The following is a 13,804-nucleotide window of genomic DNA, read 5'->3' on the forward strand; positions in this document are numbered from 1 at the left end:
ATGCAGAACATAGCACTGGCCCATTTTCTCTAACTTTCAAGTATTAAAACTTTTTACCTCTAGAGATTTCAGTGAAATTCCCAGAAATTTATTCTGTCTAGAAAAGAAGGATATTAAAAACTTGTTCAATCAATTAATTAGCCATCATTTACTGAGAATTATAAATGAAGCTACTGTCATAGAATATGTAATGCTGATCACCCTGGCTCCCACTGCCTGATTAGCTGGATGTGTTAGATTTTACCTAGACTAGATTTCTCCCTGATAAGGTTCTCTGGTACCTGTAAGGAATCTGGGGATTTCTAAATTCTCTGCTATTGGTTCCAGCCCTGATTGATGGTGTCCCCCCCAAGTATGGGAAGTAGTCCCCTACATTACAGTTTCACTTTACTACTAACAATTAAATTAGCTTTTACACAGAAATATTTACTTCAAAAGATATAGTCACAACTATCCATGTTCCCTTCAACATATGGATGGCATAACCCCCTCTTCTTCCTTACACTTGGGGAAGAAAAAGCGATCTATTTCACAGTTTAGCTTGTTTTCCATAGAGCACAGTCCAATTCCAAGTCCAAAACCCCACTCAGGTTCAAGTCCCAGGCACTCTGGTTCCTTAGGGTTTCTATGCCAGGACGGCTGTACCATCTTCTCTGCAATACTAACTCCAACATCATCATGGGTCCCACGAGGATAACCTCTAGCACCTGAAGCTGAGGACAAACAGCACAGAACAGAAGCAAACACACTCCCGACCCATTTATTGGAATCCAGGGGAAAAAGAGAGACAGCCATGGAAGGATGATAGCCCTCCTCTCACCATTCAATTCGCAGTGTCTTTGCTGTCAGTGAACTAGGACCTTCACCTTCTGAACACAGCAGATCAGAGTGACCGTAAAAGAATGCAATATAAAGAGGATGATGGAAATGAGCACAGAAAGAGTGAATAATTCAGTCTTGCCAGTTTTAAAGATGCAAGCAGTCCATCAAAGGAGTATTCTTCTATCCATGGGTCAGGGATAGTGTGCTCTATATTGAACATGCAGCATGTTCAAAAGCCCCTCAACAGGCATATACATTTTAGAACTGGGAATAGAAACCCTAGGGAAGCAGAGCACCTTGGGCCACAAACATTAAGGCTGAAAGGGACCTTGGGGAATTGTCCCCTTATTTTATAGTTGAAGAAACTAATGTCTAGAGAGTTGGAATGACTAAACTGAAGACACTAACTTGTAAGCTATAAAACAGGACAGAACCCAATTTTCTGCTGTTTTCCCCTGTTCTATGGTTGTAGAATGTCCAAAACCTTCAGACAATTCTTTACTTGATATAATATATCCACTTCCCTACCCGCTAGGCCATTTCTTATAATAAAAATTTAAAAAGAATGGGGAAAAACAGTTTGGCAGTCAATGAATCAGTCAACAAGCATTTACCAAATGCTTATCATGTGCCAGGAATTATGCTAAACACTGGGAAAGAAGTATTCCAGAGGCAGAGTGAACTTCCAGCATGAAAAGGTTTCTCTGGAATAATAGAGAAAGTCCCAGGGAGATGAGTGAGCAGTACATCAACCAGATTTGATAGGACATGCAATATTTTCTACCTTAGGGAATTCTTATAGAAGCCCAATAGTGCGTGACTATAACGAAATCAACTTTTCTGCTTACATTTTTGTTTTCCAGGGACACTTGTTTCTCCATCAAAATGGGTTCAAACACAATGGAGTGGGGATCGAGCAACATTGACCTTTTCTCATCTCAATAAAGAGGATGAGGGACTCTACACCCTCCGTGTGCGGATGGGAGAATATTATGAGCAATACAGTGCATATGTTTTTGTTCGAGGTAAGAGACGATAATTTTAATGCTACTGATATCAGTGTAATTTGCATATGCTCAAAGCTACAGTAGAATTCTGGTGATGGTGTATTTTAAGGAGCTCTTTGAAAATACTGCCAGAAAATTAACTGGATGCCCCTCAGTTGGGGAATGACTGAATAAGTTATGGTATATGAATGTAATAGAATATTATTATTCTATAAGAAATTATGAATAGGCTGGTTTCAGAAATGCCTGGAAAAACTTATGTGAACTGATACTAAGTGAAGTGAGCAGAACCAAGTGTTGTTTCAGTTTTTCCATACCTCCTCCAACATTTGTCACTTTTCCTTTTAATTATTTTAACTAATCATTTTGCCTTTTATTTTCCCTTGTGGATCCCATGCTGATGCCCCATATCCCACCTCTGTGAACTGGGGATTCAGAATAGGTGCTCATTAGTAGCACAGTACACAATAACAATTATGTGATGATCAACCATGATGGACTTAGCTCTTTTCATGAGGTGATCCAAGACAATTCCAATAGATTTGTGATGGAAAGTGCCATCCATATCCAGACAGAGAACTATGAGACTGAATGTAAATCAAAGGTAGTTGATTTTTGTTAGTTAGTTTGTTTTCTTTCTCATGCTTTTTCCTTTTTGATCTGATTTCTTGTTTGGCTTACCTTGAGGAATATGGAAATATGTTTAGAAGAATTGCATGTGTTTAATCTCAGATTGCTTGCTGTCTTGGGGAGGGAAGAGAGGATGAGGAGAGGGAGAAAATTTTGGAACATAAAGTTTTTTCAAAGGTTAATATTAAAACTATCTTTGCATATATTTGGAAAAATAAAATACTATTAAAATAAAATAAAAAATGCTGTCAGGTCACGTGAACATGGAAAAGATGGAAAGACTTTTGTAATGTTTACCACCAATACAGTCACTTGATATACTACCACTTTTGGAAGAAAGCCCTAGGAAAGTCCAAAAGTAGATTCTTATGGCTTTTATCATGGCCTTCCTCATTCACCGACTTAGTAATACTTATAGTATTAGTTCAGCTCTCTACACAACAAGTGCTAAGGAGGAAAAAAGTCTTAATTTGTAAGTACTGAAACAAATTCTTCCATCCTGAGGCAGAGTTAACATAGAATAGCAGAGGCTTTGCCCCAGATACAAAATCTGAGAGTCAAGATTAAATTTTATACTTCCTCCTCCCAGGAGAGCTATAATGTTGCCCTTATTTTCTCCGCTTTACCAGACTGTTGCTACCCAAAAGTGTTTTGGGTCCTTCCTATGATTCTATTGGGTCCTAACTATCTGGTGTCAACTGCTCCTAACATGTACCTTCCTATTTTGAGTCTCCAGTTCACAGAGGTGAGATATCTAGCATCAGCATAGGATCAACAAGGGGAAAGAAGGCAAAATAATTGGTTAAAATGGTTAAAGGGGAAAGTGACAGTTGGAGGGGGTATGGCAAAAAATGAAACACTAATTTATTGTTTGTGGAATTGTGAACTGATCCAACTGTTTTAGAGAGCAATCTGGAATTATGCCCCCCAAATTATTAAAATGCCTATATCTTTTTATATCTTTTTATTTATAAGATATATGCATGGGTAATTTTTCAGCATTGACAATTGCAAAACCTTTTGTTCCAATTTTTCCCCTCCTCTCCCCACCCCCTCCCCCAGATGGCAGGTTCACCAATACATGTTAAATATGTTAAAGTATAAGTTAAACACAATATATGTATGCATGTTCATTCAGTTATTTTGCTGCATAAAAAAACTTGGACTTTGAAATAATGTACAATTAACTTGTGAAGGAAATCCAAAATGCAGGCGGACAAAAATAGAGGGATTGGGAATTCTATGTAGTGGTTTATACCCATCTCCCAGAGTTCTTTCGCTGGGTGTAGCTGGTTCAGTTCATTACTGCTCTGTTGGAACTGATTTGGTTCATCTCATTGTTGGAAAGGGCCACGTCCATCAGAATTGATCATCATCTAGTATTGTTGTTGAAGTATATAATGATCTCCTGGTCCTAATGGCTATACCTTTTGACTCAATAATACCACTCTTAAGTCTTTCCAAAGATGATTAAGGAAAAAGGAAAAGAACTATACATTCTAAAAAGAAGCTCTTTTTGTGGTGGCAAAGAACTGGAAATTATAGGGATGCTCAATTGGCTGAACAAGTTATGGTACATGATTGTGATGAAATACTTCTGTGTTATAAGACATGGTAAGAGCTCAGTGATCTTTGATCATTTGCACAAGATTTGTACAAAATAATGAAGAGCAAAATGAATACAACTAAGAGAACATCGTACATTGTAATAGCAATACTGTTTTAAGAACAACTTTTATCAAATAAATTAGTTTCACTTAAGTATAAAAAACTTAAGAACAGATAAATACAGTATATACAGAATAATTATATATGTATATATATACATATATACACACACAAATAGGTATTTACATACATATACCTATTTGTGTCTAATAGTTGTCATCTATAGGGAGGCAAAGTAGGGAAGAAAAACAAGAAAAAATGTAAATGATAACTTTATTACAGATTTAAAAGGAATAAGTTGTATATAAATAGATTTATTCTTTCACATACAATCATCTCGTTTGTTATACTATGCTATAGAAATTCCATGAGTTAATTTTTTTTAAAGAATTGGGGGAAAAAGAAGACATGGCTATGTGACTGTGCTGCTTTCATTCTCTCCAGATAGCAAATTTAGGATCATCTGGAGAAGATAGTGGATTCTGGTAGCTACCACTTAAGTTCCAAGAGAAACTATCCTAGTCCTCTCCAGTGCCTAGCCTCCTCTCTCTACCATTTCTATTGTGTTCTTGAAATCCTGTCCTGGACCTCCTTCCATCTTCTGGGACTCCCTGAAACTTTCTTCTGCTGAAGACATTATATCTCTTGGCTTTCTTCAAAATTGATTGCTATTTCTGTCACACTCCCTAGCACATAGAGTTAGAAAAAAGAATATGGTATCCTCCAGACTCCAAAATGTTACTTTCAGACTGCCTTTTCCCACCATCATTTAACAGCCTTAAGTTTATTTCCATATCCTTATTGCTAATATCTTTAGACCTTTAGTTTGTTCCCCTTCCTTCCAAAAAAAGTTTAATACCCCTTCTAATGACCTGAATTTTCAGTTCCTTGACTTGTTTAACTCTTGTGAATTTTGTCTCCAATCTACCTCAGCCACACACAAAGTGGTTATATCTTTGAAACTTTTTTCAATCTTCATTCTTCTTGATATCTTTAAAGCTGTCTTTCACTTCCTTCTCCTAGATATTGTCCCTTCTAGGTTTTCATGACCTGTTTTCCCTTACTTTTCTTCTGTCTGGTAGGTATTCTTTCTCCATCTACTTTGCCAGATCTTTATCCAGGTTATACCCACTAAACATGGTAGTCTTCCAAAGATGCTTTTCTTCTTCTCTTCTTCTACGTCTTGTTTGGTGATTTCATCGGCTCCCTTAAGTTCAATTGTCATGACTCTACAGGTGATTTCCAGATCCAGTCCTACTCTTTCTCCAGTTCCACATCTCAAATTGGATATTTTATAAGCATTTCAAACTCAAAATATAACTCAACTTTTTCCCTCTCAATACTGTGTCAAGAATATGGACATTTTAGTTAATTTCTTCGAATAATTCCAAGTTGCTTTTCAGAATGGTTGGACTAGTTCTCAGATTTATATTGTTGGTGGACTCATCAAATAGTTCACAATTCTGTTTTCACCTACCATACATATATTTTGAACACCTAAGTTGTTTGGCTAGTTCCTTATCCATGTTATTTTATTTTGATAACTCCTTTTCATCCTCATCAGAATTATTTTTAACCCTGTAGTGTACTCTGCATAGGCCATTTTAAAATTTCTCGGGGTTTTTTTTGTTTGTTTGTTTTTTGTTCTCTATGACAGTTGTTAACTCTCGTGGTTCATTCTCATGGCTGGTGGAGGACTGATTCTAAGCAGGCTTTTCTATTCTTTCTCATGACATCATGTTACCAGTTTGCTTGCTTGGCAGCATGGCATTCTTAATTACCACATTCTTGTTAAAACTCTACTTCAAACAGAAACTAACATCAGCTGTTGTCTAGGGGAGTCTTATATAGAAATCAAAATTCCAGCCCTCTTTCACCCCTTCCTTTCTCTTCTTTCTTCTACTTGTTCAAGCTTCTGGAATTCTACCAAGTTCTACTTCTCTGCCTTCCCAGAATTTCCTGCCTCACTATTTCTCCAAAGTTGCTTTTTCCTCTAAAATACCTAATTCATGCCAGATTATCTTCCTCAGCTGCAAAAAATAGCCAAGTATCTCCTGTATTCATGTAATGTTTTCAGAAACTTTTTTTTTTGCTTTAAAAATTCTCTAGTCCATTACTTTTTAAATGAATACTAAATCTGGCTCAGCTGCTTAGGGCAGCTGAGGCTTATGTTGCTAATTCCAAACACTCTTGTTTTCTTGGATCTATGACCACACCAAGAATGGCACCCCTTTGCTAAGGTAGACCAGACTTCACAAGTTACTGACAACAGCCTGGCCTGCACTGAGTGGGAAATAAAAGTGAGGCAGAAATCGTGGAAATTTAAAGTGAAGCCATAAACATGAATTTGCAAACCCACAAAAAAGGAAAAACTGGAAGCAGCCATAGGCTCATTGGTGTATCTTCTTGCTTATTTTTGCTAGTTGCTAATATAAGTAACACAAGGTACAATCTAAAGTTTCAATGGTCGTGTAAATGGTAAATTTAGAAAAAAGAATAAGGCTTTTAATTATTATTATAGCTTTTTATTTACAAAACATATGCATGGGTACTTTTTCAAAATTGATCCCTGCAAAACCTTCTATTCCAACTTTTCCCCTCCTTCCCCCAATCCAGAGTAAGGCTTTAATAAACGTTTTTCTCTACATAGAATTCATTTTGAAAATTGGCTAAATTTTCAAAATTTTCTATCTAATGAGCTGCATGAGATAATCTATGTAAATCAGTTATTCCCTGATGCAAAATGGGACAGCATCTATCAACTAAATTTGTTTTTAACTTGGGTATTTTTTGTCACTTACAAAATAGCTTCTCAGCTACCATGAGCAGTATCTGTGAATTTCTGTTCCACTACCACATACAGAAGAATATCTAATTGATATTTGGTTGGCTGAGATTTTATAATTTTAATGTTACTCATAGAAAAGTTTTACTGTTTATAGCTTAAGCAATTAATATTCATCAGTACTATATATATGTGTCAGCCACATGAGGTTATGCATACTACTTCCACTTAGTCATTAATCAATTGGTCTTTGGAAAAACCAAAAGACTAGATGCTCATGGGCAATTCAAATTCACATTTGCTATCCCTAATCAAGTTCAATTATTTCTTTCCCTACCCAAATTCCTGCCCATCCTTGCTCCATCCAGGGGCAGGGCTTATAGCATAGGATAGTGAAAAGTTTTATTGAGTTCAGCTTAAGAAGAATAGTGCTATTGGCCAAAGGCCAGTTGACTGACAACACATCTGGATCAGGGCAGAAACCGGGACTTTTCTGTAGCAAAGATATGAGCAAAAACAAATTCTGAAAGAACCAGAGACAGAAAGGGAAGTGGGCTGCAGAGTTGGGCAATAACAGGCTCCAAGATAGGAGATGAAGATCAGAGTCATGGGCCAAGGCAGTAAATAAGCCACACAGGAAACAAGGCAGGTTAACAAAGGTTTCTAGAGCAGCTGCAAAGAACCCAGAACGACTTTTTGCCAATAGCTAGGGAGCAACTTCTGCAATCTTCTAAACTAGGACACTAAGCCTGACCCCTTTTCCTAATCTTCCCAATAGGGAGGATGAGCAGTGGCAGGAATAAGGGGTAGGGGGTGCTGTTGCTGCTGCTAACTTCTACAATCTCCCAAATGAAAGCTTTATTTGGGCCTACAATGAACATGGTAAATGAATAAACCATGATTGTGTCCAAAAGGTCACCTGGTGACAAATTGCAATCTGTCCTTTTAAAATAGTTCCCCTGAGTCCTCAAATCATTGAAGTAATAACAACAACAAGCATCTATTAAATGCTTACTTTGTGCCAGGTACTGTGTTAAAGGGAGAGGTAAAGAGGGATAGAAAGACAAAGCAGCCCTGTCCTCAAGGAGTTTGTAGTCTAATGCACTAAATGTAAACAGTTGTATCCATACAAAATATACAGGACAAATTAAAGATAATCTCAGAGATGAGGCACTAATACTAAGAAAGATCTTACTGAAAGACTTCTTATAGAAGGTACAATTTTATCTTACTCTTAAAGGAAGTCAGAGAAGCTAGGAGGCAGAGATGAACAGGAAGATAATTCTAGGCATGGAGTTTCTTGTGTGAGAAACAATAAGGAGACCAGGATTACTGGATGTTAGAGAAGGTAGAAGGGAGAAAAAATTAAGAAGACTGGAGTAGAGTAGGAAGGGTCTATGTTAAAAGTCAAATGGTTTGAAAAAGAATTTAGATGGTGGACCAGCCCTGAAGTCAGGAGGACCTGAGTTCAAATCTGGCCTCAGACACTTAACACTTCCTAGCTATGTGACCCTGGGCAAGTCACTTAACCCCAACTGCCTCAGCAAAAAGAAAAGAAAAGAAAAGAAAAAGAAACCAGTTTGTGTTGGAGATAACATTCATAAAGCATTGCTAATTATTGGTAGTAGTAGACATGTAATAGTGATATAGAACTTGAATTCTTAATTAACACTGTTCTAAATTGTTACCCAGTTCCTTTACTAAATATTCTTTTATTTCCCCCTTTCTTTCTTCCTTTCTTTTTTTTTTTAAATAGGAAAAGCAGGATGCTGTTCCAAAGCAGGCTAATCTTTTTCTCTGTTAATTATACCTGCGGAAACTTGGCCATTCAAACTAATAAGGTCATATTCTTAGAACCACCAATCACTTGGTGGCAATATATAAATGTTAAGAACTAGTACTGTCTTTATGGCAGATATGTAAGTAAGTTGATGGAGAGATAGCTAGCTTTGAAAATGGAAATAAGCATAGTAGACATAGTGATGGATTATATCTATGTCATCTATATCCATATCTAAATCTTTATCTGAATCTATATCTATACCTATATATATATCTACATAATCTACATCTATACCTATATATATCTACATTATCTATATCTATACATATATATGGATTTAGATCTAGATTTATATCAACTTCTATGCCTATATCTGTATCTATTACATCTATATAATCTAAATCTATACCTATATCTATATCAACATAGATATATCAAGGTCATCAATGCCATACCTATATCTATATTATTGATGCATTTGGCAATTATTGCTGTCTTTCTCTTCCACAGATCAAATGACTTGCTTTTTTGACTGGGGTAACAGTAGGAACTTCAAATTTAACAATCCTTACTCTACCCTCCAGAAATCTTAAAATTTCAGGAAAAAAATAGCTCTTCCTTATAAAGAATATATATTCCCAATCTATGATATTAAAAGCTATCATATTTGTAGGGAAGTTTTTTTCTGACAAGTTATTTAAACTCCACCACTATTATGGTCTAATTGTAGCCTTAAACCTAAAACATTTGTTTGGGACAAGTTCTGGCTCATTCCTTGGACAAGAAATGCTGTGGAAAAGGATATAAATTGGATGTGTAATTTAATTGATGTAAGGTCTAATTTCCAGGTGAAAAAATTCTCTCTACCATTACAAATTGCTCCTTTTCAGCTCAGAATATGTGTCTTTCATGGGGAGCAAAGTTTTTGCTATTGCAAATATTGAATTATAAGCATTTATTTGGATCTGAAATCTAAAATATGCCATTGATACCTCAGTACTTCTATAAACAAACTACTCATTTTTGAGCTTACCTACAAAAAATATTGTTAGCTCCTAATATATACATCATTTGTCTTGTTTCTGTAAAATTTAAAGGGCATTTGAGAGAAAAAGTGACTTTAAAATATTGGCATGTATATCTGAGTGTATATTAGAGTATATAAATTGGTACAATGCCTTTGGTGTTGAGATATGGAAGAACAACAAGGGTATACATTTACATTAGTACTTTATTTTATTGAGGAAAAAGATAAATGAGAGGGGGCATTTACCTTAGGAGGCAGCAAGTACATTGGGTGTAGTGAGACTTGTATCAGAGTAAAGAGTGCGACAGTATATGTACAGACAAACAAAAAGTAGCCAAGAATCTAATGATTTTGAAGATAATAAGCTGGTTACATTAAAGGTTTCTAGGCCCAAATTGGGCTGCCAAATGGACTTCTTTAGTTAAGCACTGAGAAGTTGGGATTTGCTCAGGGACACTTGATATTACAGGCTGGACTAAAATCGTATCAATAGAGTCTAGGTCTTCAATATGTAGTGGATAGAGCAGAATACCATATCGCCTATGAAATTGATTAAATTCATTAAGTTGATAGAGTTTTGTTGTATTCCTAACATCTTTAGACAAAATGCTAGAATACTGATGTATTGAATGATATTGAAATATAGAAAGAAAAAAAAAACAAAGAATGCCTGGTTCTGCTATTAGCTTGATTTAATTCTTTGAATAATTTAATTTCTCTGGAGTTTATTTTCTTTGTGGGTAAAATGATGGGCTTGGAGAAGGTCACCAGATTTTTCAGAGATGGAAGAGATCTTAGAGCTTCTTTATTATTTTACAGTTGAGGTGATTAAGTCTCAGAGAAGTTAAGCAATTTGCCCACTGTCACATGTCGAGGAAGTGGCAAGTTGCAGCCTAGAAGTTGAATTTTATTTTTGCTAATTTTCTGTGTGGCTATCTTTCCATCAAGACCCTTTCTAATACCCTGTTGTTTGGACATTTCTAATTGTTATCAAAGATTTTCCCAATTTAGAAAAAAGTCAATGAAATGTAAAAAGATCTGAGGAAAAGAAAATGTTTGCTTAGTTAATATTGTTCTGCCTTGAGTATGTGGCTCCTTGATGTCTTAGCTCCTTGTAACTTGTAAAGGGAATAACCGAATGTTAGAAGAAACTGGCAAAGGGGCTAGGTGTCCCCAGAGAAAACATGACTTCAAGTCTTAAGGCTTTCTGCACAGGCTCTTTGGAAAGGTTGCAGAGTTTTCATTTCTATTTCCTCTTCTTCTGAAAACACAATCCTAGCTCATGACCTCAACTGAGCCAGGATTCACATCACTCCCTATGAAGGAGTATCCTATTTCACAAACAGTCATAGGCCTTCATACAATCCTAGACTTACTGTGATCAGATCAGATGAGCTAGGCTGTTGGTATTGCTTCAGAACTCTTTTCTTAACCACAACTAACTTTAATTCAATGAATATATTTTCTTTTATCTTCCAAAATTAAAATGTCAGCTCTAATGATAGGCAAAACTCCAAGATTCAAAATAGTGATTTGCATATGCTTCCTAAAGGAAAAGTAGGGTTAGTTGCCTTAAAAAAATCTCTATCATATAAATTATCAAAATTATAAAACTTCATCCAACTTTGGGGTATGCCCTTTGTTCTCAAAGACAACAGTGACATGAGAAGGTGATGCCATGATATGCAAGTAAATTGGATTTAAGTGAAGGAGAGCTGTGCAAAATCACCTGCTTCACTCCATCTGGGTCCAATGCTCAGATATAGATCAGAACAACTGGAGATGGCCTGGGATAAATGGGAGACCTTGACTTTTTTAAGCTAAGGTCTTTAATAGGTCTCAGTTTCATTTAGGTCAACATTTAGTTACATTCATTCCGAGGCAATCAGGGCCCAAGGATCAAGTGGAGCTTGATCTGAAACGTTTTGTGGCTAATCAATGAGAGTCAGAGTGATTTGGATTTAAGGCATGGTCCTTAAGAAAGAAATCTAGCCTGTGATCCCTGCAACATCTTTTGAGGTTTCAGGGATCAAAATTCACATTACTTTGGGCACACAGGAAGAGAAAGAAAAGGAGAAAAGGAGAGAGATGAAAAGAGAGGAGGGAAAGAAGGGAGAGAGAGACAGAGAGAAAAAGAAGGAAAGAAAGAAGAAAGGAAAGAAGAAAGGAAAGAAGGAAAGAAGGAAGGAAGGAAGGAAGGAAGGAAGGAAGGAAGGAAGGAAGGAAGGAAGGAAGGAAGGAAGGAAGGAAGGAAGGAAGGAAGGAAGGAAGGAAGGAAGGACCACAACAAGCTGTGGTAGAAAAGAGCCACCATCAGATTGCTGTTTCTATGTTTCTAGACCTTATATATGTATATATATATTCTCTCTCTCTCTCTTTCTCTCTCTCTCTCTCTCTCTCTCTCTCTCTCTCTCTCTCTCTCTCTCTCTCTCTCTCTCTCTCTCTCTCTTACTGAGGCAATTGGGGTTAAGTGACTTGCCTAGGGTCATACAGCCAGGAACTGTTAAGTATCTGAGGCCAAATTTGAACTCACGGCTGGTGCTCTATCTTATATATTCTGAATATGTGTGTGTGTGTGTGTGTGTGTGTGTGTGTGTGTGTGTGTGTGTGTGTGTGTGTAAAACATATATACATTATTCTGCTGTCAGAATGAAAGATCCTTAAGGGCAGTAACTGTTTCATTCTTGTCTCTGTAACTCCAGTCTATAGCATAGAGTAGGTGCTTAATAAATATTTATTGAATGATTCTGAGAGAATCCAATATTGATTTAAATAAGCATTTCTTCCCAGGAAGGGAAGAGTAATGCTCTCCATTGGAAGTAAAAAGACTACAAGGTAAAAGCTTGGTATGACAAAATATAGGCAAAAAATTCAACATATGTGTTAATGCATTTAAAAGAATGTCCATAATAAGAATTCTGGCTATAGATAGGCTTTAATTAGGCTTCAATTGGAGTCAGAAAGATCTTAGTTCAAAATCAACCTCAGTAGCTATATGATCCTGACCATCTCACTTAACTTGTTTGCCTCAAATTTCCTCACGTATAAAATGGGGATAATAATAACACCAACCCCCAGGCTTGTTGTGAGGATCAAATGAGATAATTATTGTAAAATGCTTAGCACAGTGCCTGGCATATAGTAAACACTATATAAAAGTTTGCTGTTATTGTTATCATCATTATTATTTTAATTTGCCCTATAATTATGTAAAATATGGTCATTGGTTCCATTAATGTGATGTTTCAGGGTTTCATTACTCATATTAATGGACCTATATAATTAATGCTTTTAGTTATATTTAGAGTAACCTAGAGAGACCTTTAACAAAAATAATGTCCTTTCCTATAAAGATGCAGATGCTGAGATTGCAGGAGCTCCTGCTTCCCCTCTAGATGTGGTCTGCTTAGATGCCAACAAAGATTATGTCATCATCTCTTGGAAACAGCCTGCTGTGGATGGAGGGAGCCCAATTCTGGGCTATTTCATTGACAAGTAAGTCAGTGTTCTGTATGAAGTCATTTTGAAGTCCTCAAGGAGTCAGGAAGACTCATGTTTTAATTGGCTATACCATCTGCAATGTGAAGCATTTTTATTTGACTACCTTTTGGTCATGTAAACAGCCAGTGTCAAGCTTTCTAAAGATAGACTGATTCCCATTTCAAGTTTCTTCAAAACTTGAATACAAAGGTTTTTAACCTGGGGTTAATAGTGATGATTGCTAATTTTATATAATGATTTAAAGTTTGTAAAGCATTTTTATATATGTTAACTCATTTGAATTCAGTGATGTTGGTACTGTTATTACTCCCATTTTATAGATGAGGAAACTTAGGCACAGAGAGGTTAAGTGACTGCAATAATAATAATAATAATAATAACTGATATGATGATAATAATAGTATTTCTATGCTACTTTAAGTTTATTTAAGGCTTGTAAACAGTTTATGGATATCATTTTATCTTATTCTCACAATAGCTCTGTGAGGTAGGTGTTATTATGGTTCTCATTTTAAAGATTAGGAAACTGAGGCAGAGAAAAGTCAAATGACTTGCACAGGGTGACATAACTAATAAGCACC

General features: G+C 36.1%; 1 protein-coding gene across 5 annotated transcripts in view; it reads left to right on the plus strand.

The window, feature by feature from the left end:
- MYOM1 (myomesin 1) overlaps positions 1 to 13,804 on the plus strand; it is a 162,981-nt gene that overhangs the window by 52,555 nt on the left and 96,622 nt on the right. For all 5 annotated transcript variants that reach the window (XR_012483560.1, XR_012483561.1, XM_074275916.1 and 2 more), the window contains exons 10-11: positions 1,686 to 1,847; positions 13,076 to 13,217. Coding sequence is in view for 3 of the 5 variants with exons in the window: in XM_074275916.1 (XP_074132017.1) it covers positions 1,686 to 1,847; positions 13,076 to 13,217 (304 nt within the window). In the remaining 2 variants the exon portion in view is untranslated. The remainder of the gene's footprint in view (positions 1 to 1,685; positions 1,848 to 13,075; positions 13,218 to 13,804) is intronic.

Source organism: Sminthopsis crassicaudata, chromosome 1, assembly GCF_048593235.1.
Source record: "Sminthopsis crassicaudata isolate SCR6 chromosome 1, ASM4859323v1, whole genome shotgun sequence".
In the NCBI taxonomy this organism is placed as follows: Eukaryota; Metazoa; Chordata; class Mammalia; order Dasyuromorphia; family Dasyuridae; genus Sminthopsis; species Sminthopsis crassicaudata.